At 45.9% G+C, this 14,082-nt stretch overlaps 1 protein-coding gene across 12 annotated transcripts in view; it reads right to left on the bottom strand.

The window, feature by feature from the left end:
* Window positions 1-14,082, bottom strand: part of maptb (microtubule-associated protein tau b) — a 45,141-nt gene that overhangs the window by 15,721 nt on the left and 15,338 nt on the right. For 4 of the 12 annotated variants that reach the window (XM_046304957.1, XM_046304959.1, XM_046304961.1 and 1 more), the window contains exons 2-5: window positions 11,513-11,713; window positions 10,257-10,343; window positions 4,423-4,452; window positions 148-191 (exon numbers count right to left, since the gene is read on the bottom strand). In XM_046304957.1, coding sequence (XP_046160913.1) covers window positions 148-191; window positions 4,423-4,452; window positions 10,257-10,343; window positions 11,513-11,696 — 345 coding nt within the window. In that variant the 5' untranslated portion in view covers window positions 11,697-11,713. Of the gene's footprint in view, window positions 1-147; window positions 192-1,298; window positions 2,987-4,422; window positions 4,453-10,256; window positions 10,344-11,512; window positions 11,714-14,082 lie in introns of those variants that run through there. The other 8 variants (XM_046304958.1, XM_046304963.1, XM_046304960.1 and 5 more) reach the window with 6 other exon arrangements.

The raw sequence follows: 14,082 nt of genomic DNA, 5'->3' as shown, positions 1-14,082 counted from the left end.
TGCAAAAGTTTCTGTCAAATTTGAGCCAACATGTTTGGAACCGCCTTTGCAGCTGTAAAGTGAAGCACTGAGATACAGCAGGCATCGATATATCTCAAGGTCACTCCAGAGGTCAGACCTCTGGTCCACACATCAATTATCACCTACCTTTTTCTCAGCGGCTTCTTTCCCAGCCCCTGCACTGGCCTTGGCTGCAAGAGAGGGTCAAAAAGGGGACCGAGAGTCAGTGCTAATATCATAGTCCTGTCTCATCAGCAACTTTGAGACCTCGCTGCACTAGGCTAGGCTAACTCTCTGAAGCTAAATGGCCTATTCATCCCAGGCATGAAAATGCTAACGGACGATGCGTGTTAACTACTCTAGTGGCTGTATCCGGATGCTTTAAAGTAGCTTTTGGATTTCATAGTAATTGTCAGCAAACTGAAATGAATTGCCAGAAAGTACATTTGCCATAAACTTTTGTTGAACTTTAATTTGAAACTTGCCCCAGATTCTAAATGATCTGCGGATTGACATTACACTGCATGGGGAGGTTTCAGCACAGTTAGTCGTCTTTATTAAAAACTAGAGTTTCAAAAAGTGACTTCAAGCCTCTTGGCCTGATTTTGATCCCCCGAATCAGTCCACTCAGAGAATCAGAGATAATACACTGTCTGGGACTCAGCTAATCATTTGAGGGAGGGGGGGACTAACTTAGTTTTAGGGCCAATGAATGTGGTACAGGCAACTGCTTAGAAACCATCCTTTTTATTTAATGTCAGGCCTGCATGTTATTGGATAAGCAGGAAATTGAGTCTCCGTGGTGACCGTGAGGCTTTTAAATGGTTAGCTAGGAGATAAACATTATTGCCTGCCTATCAATGGCTGCATTGAAAGAGTGGGTGGTTCCCATTAAACTGATTCATTATTTACACTCCAGTAATCAGAGAAAAGCTTTTACAGAAAATGTACCTTTGGAACGGGAATCATTTCCTTATCATGCCATGTGCGAGTGCTTATCAGCCATTATCTGATCATTACTGACAATTAGCAATGTAGGCAACCTTAAAGATGATTAGCATAAAAGAGAACCAGTGATCCATCTAATGAGAAGTAGTGTGTAACAAATACACTCTGTGAGAGACCACCTGCACTGCAGGGGAAGATAGTATGCACGGATGCTTACATTAAACCTGACAAACAATGCTGACTTACACTTTTCTGCTCACTTAATAGACAGGAAACAGTAGCCAGAGTGTGGTGTGTGTGTGTCTGCATACACGTGTGAACCATACCATGTGTGTGTGTGTGTGTGTGTGTGTGTGTGTGTGTGTGTGTTTCGGAAGACGGGAGGTGGAAGGAAAGGTGACCCATAAATACACAGTCACGATGATGTGATGTTGCACACCCAACAGACATGCAAGTGACATGCAAAAAGGGGCTGACGGGTGGAAAACATTGCCAGCAAAAAAAAATAATTTGGGCACAGGAGGGTTAGTGACCTAAAACAGGGGCTGGAAACACAGACAGAACACAGAGAAAAGTAGAAAGCTCAAAAGAGAACGAATTGAACAAAGAAGAGACTAGAAAGAAACCGGTGGTGGCGACGGCGACAAGCAGTCCGTTTCATCAACCGAACACGTTCACATTTTGCGTTTTGTGCATGTTTTTCAGAAAGGGTGCTGCTTTATTGTGTTGCTCTAGTAAGAAGAAGAAAATATCTGAGAGAAAAGAAAGGAGGAGGAGGTGGAGAGGTGGGATTGATAAACTAGAACAGAAAACAGACCTTTCAGCTGGGCACCTGGAGCATTTGCTTTTCCGCCCGGCGGGGCGGCATCTTTTGGGAGTGCTTTCAGAGTTTTAGCGGCGGTGGTCTTGGGGGGAGGGGCAACAGCGTTAGCGGTCACTTTTCTGACCGGGCCTTTGGCTGCTGTAGGAGCACCTCCTTTGGCATCGCCTTTGGGGCCACTAGCAGGCTTGCCAGGCTTCGTTTCTGCAGGTTTGGCTTCTGCAGGTTTGGCTTTGGTCACCGACTGAGCTGCCGTCACCGCTGCGATGACGTCCTCGTTTGCCGACTGCAGGTATTGGCCTTGAGTGTCCTTTGAGGTCTTCACATCATCCTTCTGGACAGGCTCAACCTCCATCTGGGGCACAGCAATCATGGGCAGGGGACTAGCTACCTTCTCCTGCACCTCTTCTTCCTCCTGCACCTTCTCCTCAGTCTCCTGCTCCACCGCATCGCGGGCGTCTGGCTGGTACTCGATGAGAGGAGACTGGTCCTTGGTCCGGTTGGCTGCGGTGCTAGGGGAGAAGGGAGATCCATGGTCGGCACTGTTGGAGTCAGGGCTCTTGCCTCCGTTCTGCAAACCTGCAGGGATGCCCTGACCAGGGGGGTGTCCCTCAGGCTCAGTGTAGTCAAAGGATAGGACGCGCTGCTTGGCTTCCTCCGGGGTCATGGCAACGGGAATGACAGGGGCGCAACCTTCATCTTTCTGCTGCTCTTCCTCTTCTGAGCTGACCTCACGCCGTGGCCTCCTGCGGATCGTTGACACCTCTGTTCTCTCCTCCTCTTCATCCTCGTCGCTAGCCTCCTCTTTTTCTTCATCCACCTGCTCTTTCGTCCCCTCCTTTTCCACGAAGAGAGGACTCTGAGGCTTCCCAGGACTGATCCTGTCTTCATAGGCCGAGGTAGGAGCCTCCTTGCTCACACATATGTCCTCCTCATCCTCGTCCTCAGACCCAGAGTCGCTCAGGCTGTGGCCCACAGAGACCTTGTCTGACGAGCTCCTCTTCATCTCAGACCCCAGCGAGTCTGGGGAGAAGAGCCTTGGAGTGTCCCTCTCGACTGGGGCTTCAGGGGCTGAAGGAGACGCCTGGGGGCTTACCGACCCAGCCCGCTCCCCGTCTTCACTCCCGCCGTCGGCAAAGCCGGACCGGCTACTGCGGCCGCTCTCTGTGGCAGGACTGACACCTCCTGGCGTGGGGCTGAGCGACGCAGTGAGCTCCTCTGGTGTGGTGGGAACCGGGAAGCAGAACGATAAGGGACAGAGGGATAGATCCACAGCAGGACTGTGGTGTTAGAGACACTTACCTCCTCCGCAGAGACACACATTCAACACCCAACAAAAAGAACAGAAATAAAGGGAAAGAAAGAATCAAAAGGAAAGAAAACAACCACTGAAGGAGCAGGAACACAAAACAAAGGGCAAAGGAACCTTTTTTTTTTTGCTGGCATCAACAGGAACAACAATGAAACATCAAATATATCAACTGCAATTATCTGGATCGTTTTGGTACCTAAATCTTGAGAGCTGTAGGTGTTTTTATAAGAAGCTCCGTTTGCAAATCACATTCAATGCAGTTGCAAACGTTTTGCTTCCATGTTTCGAGCAGAAAGGATGGGTTTACTACACAATGAGCGCTATGAACTATGTATGTAGCTGTGGGTTCATAAAAAGCACCTAACAGCTCAGACACTAAGACTTCAACTTCTGCCTGAAAAAAAAACAAAAAATAAATAAATCAACCAAAATGCACAACAGAAGTCAAAGCAAAGCTGTACCATATCAATACAAGATAATAAAAAAAGTATCTCATTCAACACAGTACTCACAATGACCCAACAGCTCTGAATTTATCTCGCTCTTGGATCGTTGTGATATATGAAATTGCAATGGCGATGAATCAACACTAGTCTGGCTGCCAGATTGTTTCATTTGCAAATGGGCCTTGCGGCGGGGGAGGGTTTTCTGGCTGCTAGCCTCACATACAATACATCATGGTTTCCTCCTTTAAAAAAAAAAGGGGGAAACTGCAGTTGCTCCATCTTTTTCTGGACTTATAAATGATATCTACCCATTGATTCTTGAAGAATATAACTTTTGCCTCGATCTTAGTTCAAGCGTCGTTATCCCATCAGAGCCCAAAATAAGCTTGTTTAATTAACTCCAATTGTTTGTAACGTTAAACAAATTCAAATGTAAACAAAGCTTAAAACTATAGCTATGGTGTGGTATCACTCAGCGTAAGAACCATTCTGAAATCCTTAAATGATCGACCTTGCACTTGAAATCAAACTCCATTACCCAACTTAAGACGAATACATTTCAAGGATCAATATAAGAATTGGGAATCTACATCGTGAAACATTCCAATGAGACAGTGTCCTCTGTTGTACAATGCACACGCCGTGGTACTACTATAACGGTGATTGAGATGAGCTGTGGTTCAAAATGAATACTGGAGAGTGTCCATTACATCTCCATGCTAAACCCGATCTCGGTTTTCAAATTGGTATGAGAGCTATCGGGGTGAATATTTGAACGTTGATGATGATTTGATACGGAATATGAATGGATGGTAGTCGGTCTCAAAAACTCCACTTCCTCGTGGCTACATGTGGTCTGAGGAAGAGAGATGGTCAGATGGGCATTGCGGTCATACCTTGACCTGTAGCGGTCATCCCTCTGGTAGCTGCGTGGCCCAGGGTTCGATGGAAGAGGAAGAAGAAGAGGAAGAAGAAGAGGAAGAAGACAAGAGGGGGGGGGTGTCTTCATTAGACTTTCTACAGGCACCGGTCAGCTGATCTCCAACGTACAGCCAACACTCACACAAGTATGATCAAACTGAACAGCGCACACACACACACACGCACACACACACACACACACACACACACACACACACACACACACACACACACACACACACACACACACACACACACACACACACACACACACACACACACACACACACACACACACACACACACACACACACACAAGCCGCCTGCCGAAATAAATCCTCTCGTCTAAAGCTCGCTAAAACCGCTAGGTTACTCTCGGTCATGCGCAAGTGTAGTTTCGGGGACAGTCACGGCTGCCCTACACCACCTATCTGTCAATCTACAGTGTCTTCAGAGAGAATTCACACCCCTTGACTTATTTCACATTTTGTTGTGTTACAGCCTGAATTTAAAATGGATTCCTTCGAGATTTTTTTCTCTCTCACTAGGCCTACACACAACACCCCATAATCTCAAAGTGGAATTCTGTTTTTTTTTTTTTTTTTTTATGTTTACAAATTCAATCAAAATAAAGCTGAATGGTCTTGAGTCAATAAGTATTTAATCACTTTGTAATGGCAAGCCTAAATAAGTTCAGGAGTAAAAATGTGCTTAACAAGTCACATTCGTTGCATGGACTCACTCTTTGTGCAATAATGGTGTATAACACATATGTCAGAGTCAAGGCCCGCGGGCCACATCCGGCCCGCGAGAAGGTTTTTTACGGCCCCTGGGATGATCTTGATTTATTATTAGAACCGGCCCGCAGACCGCAGCAAGCCGGCAGCCCGCAGATCTTTTACACGCACCAATACTACATTTCCCACAATGCAACGGTGACGCACCGAGCAGTAGGCTGCTTCATTTCAATATTTATTGGCACAGCAGTTGTCAGCATCACAGTAAAATTAACTTTCAGATACCCATCAAAAATGGCAAAACGGAAGGTGGACACTGAGAACCGGGGGTTTCAAACAAGGTGGGAGTCGGAGTATTTGTTCACGGAGGTAGCTGGAAAACCTGTGTGTCTTCTGTGTGGAGAAAGTGTGGCGGTACTGAAAGAGTATAATCTGAGACGACATTATGAAACGAAACACGCGGACAAAAACAAGAATATGGACATGGAACAAAGGCTACAAAAGGCAGAGGAATTAAAACGAGGCCTCAAATCTCGACAGGCTCTGTTCAAAAAAGCCAAATCACAAGGCCAGGCTGCTGTCAAGGCCAGTTTTATTTTGGCAGAAGAGATCGCTAAATCAGCCCGGCCATTTACGGAGGGGGATTTCATCAAAAACTGCATGATTAAAGTTTGTGACGAAGTTTGCCCAGAAAAAAGGCAACTCTTTTTAAATGTGAGTCTGAGCAGAAACACCATTGCCGAGAGAGTAGACCAGTTGTCCATCAATCTAAAAGAGCAGCTTGTGAAAAAGGGAAAAGATTTCATTGCATATTCCTTGGCTGTGGATGAGAGCACCGACATTTCTGACATTGCCCAGTTGTCAATTTTCATCCGCGGAGTGGACTCCAGACTAAGCGTGACAGAGGAGTTTTTGGCTTTACGTCCTATGCATGGCACAACTACGGGGCATGATTTGTATGAAGAGGTGTCAAGATGTGTAAATGAGATGGAGCTGCCTTGGGAAAAACTCGTGGGTTTGACAACCGACGGAGCACCTGCGATGTGTGGACACAGGAGCGGACTGATGGCGAAGATACGGGAAAAGATGCAAGAGGAAAACGCGACAGGTGAGCTGACAGCTTATCATTGTATCATACACCAGGAAGCGTTGTGCGGTAAAGCCTTGAAAATGGAGCATGTAATGAGCATCATCACGCGCACAGTTAACTTTATCAGAGCCAAAGGTTTGAATCACCGCCAGTTCAAGGCATTTCTGACGGAGTTAGAAACGGAGCATGGTGATTTGCCTTATCACACAGAGGTGCGATGGCTAAGCCAGGGAAAGGTGCTTCAAAGATGTTTCGAGCTTCGTGAGGAGATTTGTCTGTTCTTGGACAGCAAAGGGAAAGACACAACACAACTCCGAGACGAAATGTTTCTGTGTGAAATGGCTTTTCTGTGTGACATTACGAGTCATCTGAATGCAATGAACTTGCAGCTGCAGGGTCGGGATCGTGTCATCTCTGATATGTACAGTACAGTGAAGGCATTTAAAACCAAACTGACTCTGTGGGAGACGCAGATGCGGAAAGAAAATTTGAGCCACTTTCCCAGCTGCCAGACCATGAAAGAGAAGCTCTCTACCAGTGCGTTCCCGAGCGCACAGTTGGCTGATAAAATAGGTATGCTTGCCGCTGACTTTCGACGCCGATTTGATTTAATTATACCATTTGTAATTTGTATAGCCATTTTCAATGAACATTCGAACAGTCCGGCCCTCGGCTTGTAGCTAAATTTTTTATTTGGCCCTCCGTCCATTTGACTTTGACACCCCTGGTGTATAACATGATTTTTTTGAATGACTACCTCATATCTCAGTGCCCCACATGTAAGGTAAGGTTCATTATACAATGGATGATGCATCAGTACACCCAGTCACCACAAAGATACAACCGTTCTTCCTAAATCAGTTGCCGAAGAGGAAGAATGGTGACTTTAAAACGGTTACAGAGTTTTTTTTTAAACAACTGAGGATGGGATCAACAACATTGCATTTACTCCACAACACTAACCTACCTGAACAACACTAACCTAACTGAACAACACTAACCTAACTGAACAACACTAACCTAACTGACAGAGCGAAAAGAAGGAAGCCTGAACAGAATAAAACTATTCCAAAACATGCATCCTGTTTGCAACAAGGCACTAAAGTAGGTCAAATACTGCAACAAACTAAAACAAAAAAAGTATCCTGAATACAAAAGTCTTGTGTTGTATAGGATTAGCCCCAAACACATTACTGAGTACCACTTTCAATATTTTCAAGCATAGTGGTGGCTGCATCATGTTATGGTTATGCTTGTAATCATTAAGGACTGGGGAGTTTTTCAGGATAAAAAAAAAGAAAATGTAATAGAGCTAAGCACAAGGAAAACCTGGTTCAGTCTACTTTCCAACAGACATTGGGAGATGAATTCACCTTTCAGCAGGACAATAACCTAAAACACAAGGCCAAATCTACACTGGAGTTGCTGACCAAGAAGACAGTGAATGTTCCCGAGTGGACAATTTACAGTTTTGACTTAAATCTACATGAAAATCTATGGCAAGACCTGAAAAGTGTTGTCTAGCAATGATCAACAACCAATTTGATAGAGCTTGAAGAATTTTGAAAAGAAGAAATGGGCAAATATTGCAGAATCCAGGTGTGGAAAGCTCTTAGAGACGTACCCGGAAAGACACACAGCTGTAATCACTGCCAAAGGTGCTTCTACAAAGTATCGACTCAGGGGTGTGAATACTTGTGTAAATAAGATACTTGGGGATTTTATTCTCAATCAATTTGGAAAAATGTCAACAACAAAAAATATAACATGACATGGGGTAAGTCAAGGGGTAAGAATACTTTCTGAAGGCATTGTACCTAACATTTTCTGGGGTGAGGGGGGGGGGGGTTAGCATAGACGTTAATAAGAAACGCTTATCCGCAAATTCCGATTTCAGGAAAGCTTGATGATTCCTCCATGTCAACTATTAACAGTTCTCAGTCTACAAGCTCAGCATCATCTAAGTGGCTATAAATGATTTTGACTACAGCTAATAGGGCAGTCAGAGTCACTGAACCCCAGTTAGGGACTAAAGCACCAGACACATGCACCATGGTCCTTGTATTACAGTTGGCTATCCTGTATTGACAAGTGTAACGTACGGACTATTGCTGGTAGCAGACATACAATAGACTCAGTGAAAGGAACATGAGGCCCTACAATGTAGGCCTAAATCTAGATATCTAGCCTTGTTCTCTTGTCCTGCGGTATATTGCTCATGCCAGTGGTTCAATGAAGGTTTGGAGGAAGTGAACTAATTACATTACGCACGTAGTTCTATTCATGGAAATTGCTCTATCTTTCATGTTTTCATGGACAGAGGTTAGAGCCAAAGCTCGTCTGTAGTGCACAGCAGAGTAGACACTGTGGTATCTATAGCTGTGGGCTACCGTTGAGAACACAACCGCCAAAGTGCCTTTTGTCCTTCTGGCAATACCATAAATCATTGTTGAATAAAGGCCCACTGACAGTTGAGAGACCTGGAGTCACTGAGTGAGTAAGTAGGTAAAAACGGGCTATAACACCACGGACGCAACTATACGAAGCATTATGAACCCCATGATCATCACGTCCCTATGGTAAAAGAACCGAGTGTGAAGATGAATGAAGTCCATGACATCAATTCCTACGAGCCGGGGTGCTCCGGGGTGACTAGCTATGGCTCTATAGGGACGTGGGGGTTCGGCCTTCTGTTGCCATGGCGCCACCGTGCTGACCAAGGCCACAGCACCAGTTAAGTGGTGACCATATTGACCCATTAGCCCAGAATCCCCCCTGTTGGCCGTGACTGGGAGAGAGCATGTTACTGCAGAGTGCCACTTATACAACGGTGTTATCGGATACAAAACCACAAGGGTTCTTAACTTACTGACCGCCGGCCGGGGCAATTGTCTAAATACAGGAAGCTTACGTCCACGGTCTTTATCGTGACAACAGCCTAAAACTTCATGCTAACAGTAAGGATGCTGACAATCACGAACACAAGAGCCACAATTCTAGGCCCGATGCCTGATGCTACGATCTGGCTGTGTGAATAAAAAGTGTTCTGAAAAGCCTCAACAACAAGAAAGGCGTCTGCAATCCGTGATATTTCCTGCTTCTGTTCAGAAATGGCATGTTTTTTACTATGAATGATTATGCCATGCTTCTGAGTTCTGTTCTGGTATAAGAATTCAGAATAAAAACATGCCATTTCTGAACAGAAGCAGGAAATATCACGGATTGTTGAGAGTCCAGCAGCAGGGGAGCAGCAGAATCATCTTTAAATCCTGACAAGAGATTTCATTAAAAATGCATTAGGAAGGAAAGGCAGACGCCCTCAGAAGAACTGACCTTTGTCTGTAGAAGAGAGAGAGAGAGAGAGAGAGAGAGAGAGAGAGAGAGAGAGAGAGAGAGAGAGAGAGAGAGAGAGAGAGAGAGAGAGAGAGAGAGAGAGAGAGAGAGAGAGAGAGAGAGAGAGCGAGAGAGAGCGAGAGAGAGCGAGAGCGACAACTATTTTAAAAGAAGCATTGGTTGATGTAGATGGTGATTACGTAAACTGAAAACTGGATGAAGAGAAGAGAGGAAAACGGAGGAAAAGCACATCATTTAGGGGGATACAAAGGCACTCAGGGGTATATATGAAAAGTGAAGCAGGCAGCTGTGAAGCAAGAAGCGAAAACAAATGCATGTTGAGGTAGTTGTGACAAGAAGCTGAATGATGATTCGCGAAGAGGCAGAGGCCAAAAGAACCAATGAGCAAATTGCTTTTGAAGCCACAAATAAGAGGCACAATCACAACCAGAGGTGGACTCCATTCCATGTCCTAATAATCTATTCATGATCAATTTATGATTTGTTCATGAAGTCTCTCAAGATTCATGAATCAATTCCTGAAACATTTCCTGAATGAACACTCATCAAAATGGAATTGAGCCCAACCCTGCAGCTCACACAGCCCCCTATTAGAAATAAAAGGGTCGGAGGTCAGGAGCGGCCATACCCGAGAGGGCGCTGTTAGACACCGAGACCTCTGACACTGGTGCTGGAGACTGTGATTTCAGGTCAGGTGACAGCTCCAGCAAATCTTCTACGAGAGACAGAGGCAAGATTATTCCTTTGTGAGAGAGGGGGAAAAAATGAATCAAAAACGGGCAGGAGGTAGGTGGTTGGTGAACATATTGAGGACGCAGCGAGGCAGTTTAAGAAGTATAGTGGAAAATACTTTTGGGGAAAAAAGAACAGCCCCCAGTCCCAGTGTGGCCTACATTTCCAACTCAAAACACAAGATGCCTTGCTTTAGAAGTTGTTCATTTTGTTCTTCAGTAGTGCAGTTTAAGCTGTACAATAAGAGCAGTAGTAATGCTCTTCTGCTCCCTAAAGACAAAGTATTCTACATGAAGACAAAATACCAGATTTGAGAACGTAAAGCAACATCCTCGATTGAATATCTCTTCCATTATTTTCTAGACACACTCTGGCTATATCATGTAATATCTAGGCTTCATATGGTCACTGGAATACTATCGCCTACAGTACAGTAATCACAACCTAAGAAGCTGGGACATGTCACCCGATAGAACTTGGCAAAGCTCTGTACGTTATATGGATATTGGGAGATTCAGGTGTACTCTACTGTACCTGCAGGCTTCCAGTCATTGCGCTAACAATCGCTAGCATTGGCTACCTCTAACTTCCTTCATACTGCACGCAGAGACACGCAAATGGCATCCACGAGTTCAGCGGACGCTGGGGGCGTAGAACAATTGCCAGACTCTCGTCGTGTCCCTTGAAGACCCTCTGTAGACGACACTCAAAACCAAAGCGTGTTTACATTACCAGCGTATGCGTCCGTCTCCCTGCTCTTGTGGCCTGTCAGGATTATTAGTCTCAATCCTGTTCTCTGGAAGAGAGAATTGGGTCTGTATAACACACTATAGAGTGTCTGTCTGAGGGGACCGACCCAAAACGCCTGGATTACCGTAAGCACACGCACACACTGATGTCTGTAGGGTTATTTAACCATGCAATCTAAGGAAGGGTAATGCAGGAAAACAATAACATCCTTTACTTCTGCCTGGATGCAACAGATCGCCACGGTCTGCATTTTTACTATTAAGGCCGACAAGAAACAGATTGACCAGATTCGGAGAAACCGTGACACTGTTTTCCCCAGAACGTGTATCTGATGCCCTCTTTTCCATAACCACCCTCTGCTGTCAGGAATCTACAGTCCTGGTGACCTAGTCCATCACTGACCTTCCATGCCCCCGGGTCCCATGTGTGCGTCTGGCATCCCGTTAGGCTTCTTGACCTCCTGCTGGTTCTGGGGTTCTTTCAGTGTCATGTTGGCCAGGGCAGCCGAGGCCATGGTCTCCCCGGAGTTGAATTGCACGGCGGCGTGGCCATCCAGGCTCGAGGTGAGGTCCTGATGCTGATCCATGGTGAAACGAGTTCAGGCTGGGAGGGAGGAGAGGAGACAGACAGAAGAAGAAAAAACACAGAGTTAATGCTCTACTTCGTTTTGATGCAATCCACATGAGACTACTTTGGCAGGTGGAAATAGATAACGGACTGAATTTGAATAATGCCTTGAGAAATGAGATGGTGCCGTGTCACATTTTTCAGACCGCATGGAACCTGGATTGAACTGAGAGGATTCTAAGAATTGCTTGGTTGTTGGCTTACTTAAAAGGGGGTCAGAGGAGCAGAGGTGTGCAAGAACCAACCACAGTTGATGGGATCTCAGTAACGGGCTACAATGGAAAAGGGTGAAGGTGACAGAGAAGTCATTGACAACGATTCCAAATCGACACCCAGCACACATGCTTGTTCCCCACAGACAGGGATATGGCTGCTGAGCTAAAGAAAGACAAATACCAGCACACTGTTGAAATCTCCCCCAGGTTTATAGTGCAGTGTTTTTTCACCCCAAAAGGTCTTAGTCACCAACCCAGACCCTTCGCACAAGAACAGCAACGGATTTGCCCACTCATCCCAGGCAGCCCGAGCCTGATCCCGGATCTGTTTGTGCTGCAGTCTTGCCAACTCCTATGGCCATTGTCACACCAACGGGCTGCAACGCTGCGATTTCCAAGTCGCCCCCTCATAGGGACCGATAGGGACGATCAGGACTTTTTCTTTTGTCTCATAGAAGCTTTATGTAATCAAAAGGACTTTGCTAACGCAGACGGACGTGGTGCAACAACAGACTGGCGGGCTAGGGGGGGGGAAGATGAAACTCCAGAAACATTTGCCTAGACTCTGACGCCCTTTCTCAGTGATCATGATTTGAAAGGACAGGTTTCTTTGTTTCTTGAGGCTTTTGCTAGGTGGCCCTAAAGATCCATCATTTCTAACGTGGCACCAAAGGACATGTCAACGCAATGTAGGCCTAACGTCTCAATGCAGCTTGACCTAGCCTGTTCTTCCCCCGCTTCGAGGCCCCGAGCAAAGCGGTCACCTCAATGGTGAGTGTAGCGAGACAACAACTAGGCTATTCGAACCTTTTGAGCTACTCTACAGGCTCAATCGCGATTTGTCGTGATATTGAGCTACAAGTATGGGACGGTGTGCTGTAATGTGAGCATGCTTCTATTTGTTATGAAGCGAGATGATGAAGTGGCCAAGTTAAACACTGGTCAACCATGAGCGCTCCCCTCTCCTACTCTTGCGGAAACAGCAGCTGAAAGACGACACAACACTCACGGGCTCCTCCTCCTCCTGCAGAAACAAGCTGTGCACTGCAGCTCATAGAGACGACAAGATCAGATGCGCCAATCATAGGGTCATATTAATGCGGGGGGCCGGGGGGATTTCCTGCTGTCTTGTCAAAGGGGAAGAGAGAGTTCCTCTCAAAATACACACGGCAGCAGCTCAGTGCGTGACAACCTGCCAGGCATATCCTGTTTCTGGTTCCTTACGTCCAGAGGTTTGGCTGGTGTTATTGTGGGCGAGTTGTTGTGTTTCTTATTAAGCGGGTGGTTGCTTTCTGTTGTGCTCGGGGTCATCTTGCGTGCGTATATTTTCTGGACTAACTTACAAGACTGTAGAACTGTGTCATTTAGCGATACTGCACAGACGACCGTTTTTCAGTTTGCTGACAACACAAATCAGCACCTGCTTTGGACTCGGTGCCTAACAGTTCTTTCTAAGGCGTGCCAACCAGTCAAGGGCATAGCTTTCTATATTTGGCCGTCTCTAAAATCTAATTTACAGCAGGTGAAACACCACTGTTCTGGCAAAATAATGTTTTTTATTATAGGACCTCACTCTAAATAGACATAGACAGGTTGAGATCTGGCCACTGTGAGATCTGAGCACTTGGCAACTGTTAGCTAGCCTATGTCCCGGATAAATAGTTTAAGATATAAGTATTGGCAAAGTTAGTCTCAATGCCTAGTAGGAAAAACATAAAAATCAGGAGGGTCTAGTCCTCTGAACACACAGCATTTAGCAATCAATGACCGGACTGCAGCGATCTTTAGACATCATTTCATTTCTCCCAGCGACAGAGGTCGGGGGATGGGCGTACTGGGCGAGGGAGAAGGGCTGAAACCATGTTCTGGCAAAGCCCACCCTGTAATTTGTATTGGCCTGCGACTGGTCTGGCAGCTGTGTTCTGATTCTCTTTGTGGGTTGATTGCTGGAGAGAGAGAGAGAGAGAGAGAGAGAGAGAGAGAGAGAGAGAGAGAGAGAGAAAGACAGAGAGAGAAAGAGAGAGAGAGAAAGACAGAGAGAGAAAGAGAGAGCGCTTCTGTGAGAGAGAGAGACAAAGAAGACTTACAAAGAGCATCACAGCCCGACGTGTACCAGAACCACAGACCTCC

The sequence above is a fragment of the Oncorhynchus gorbuscha genome, linkage group LG16 (assembly GCF_021184085.1).
Source record: "Oncorhynchus gorbuscha isolate QuinsamMale2020 ecotype Even-year linkage group LG16, OgorEven_v1.0, whole genome shotgun sequence".
Classification (NCBI taxonomy): domain Eukaryota; kingdom Metazoa; phylum Chordata; class Actinopteri; order Salmoniformes; family Salmonidae; genus Oncorhynchus; species Oncorhynchus gorbuscha.
This window is presented reverse-complemented; position numbering and strand designations above follow the sequence as displayed.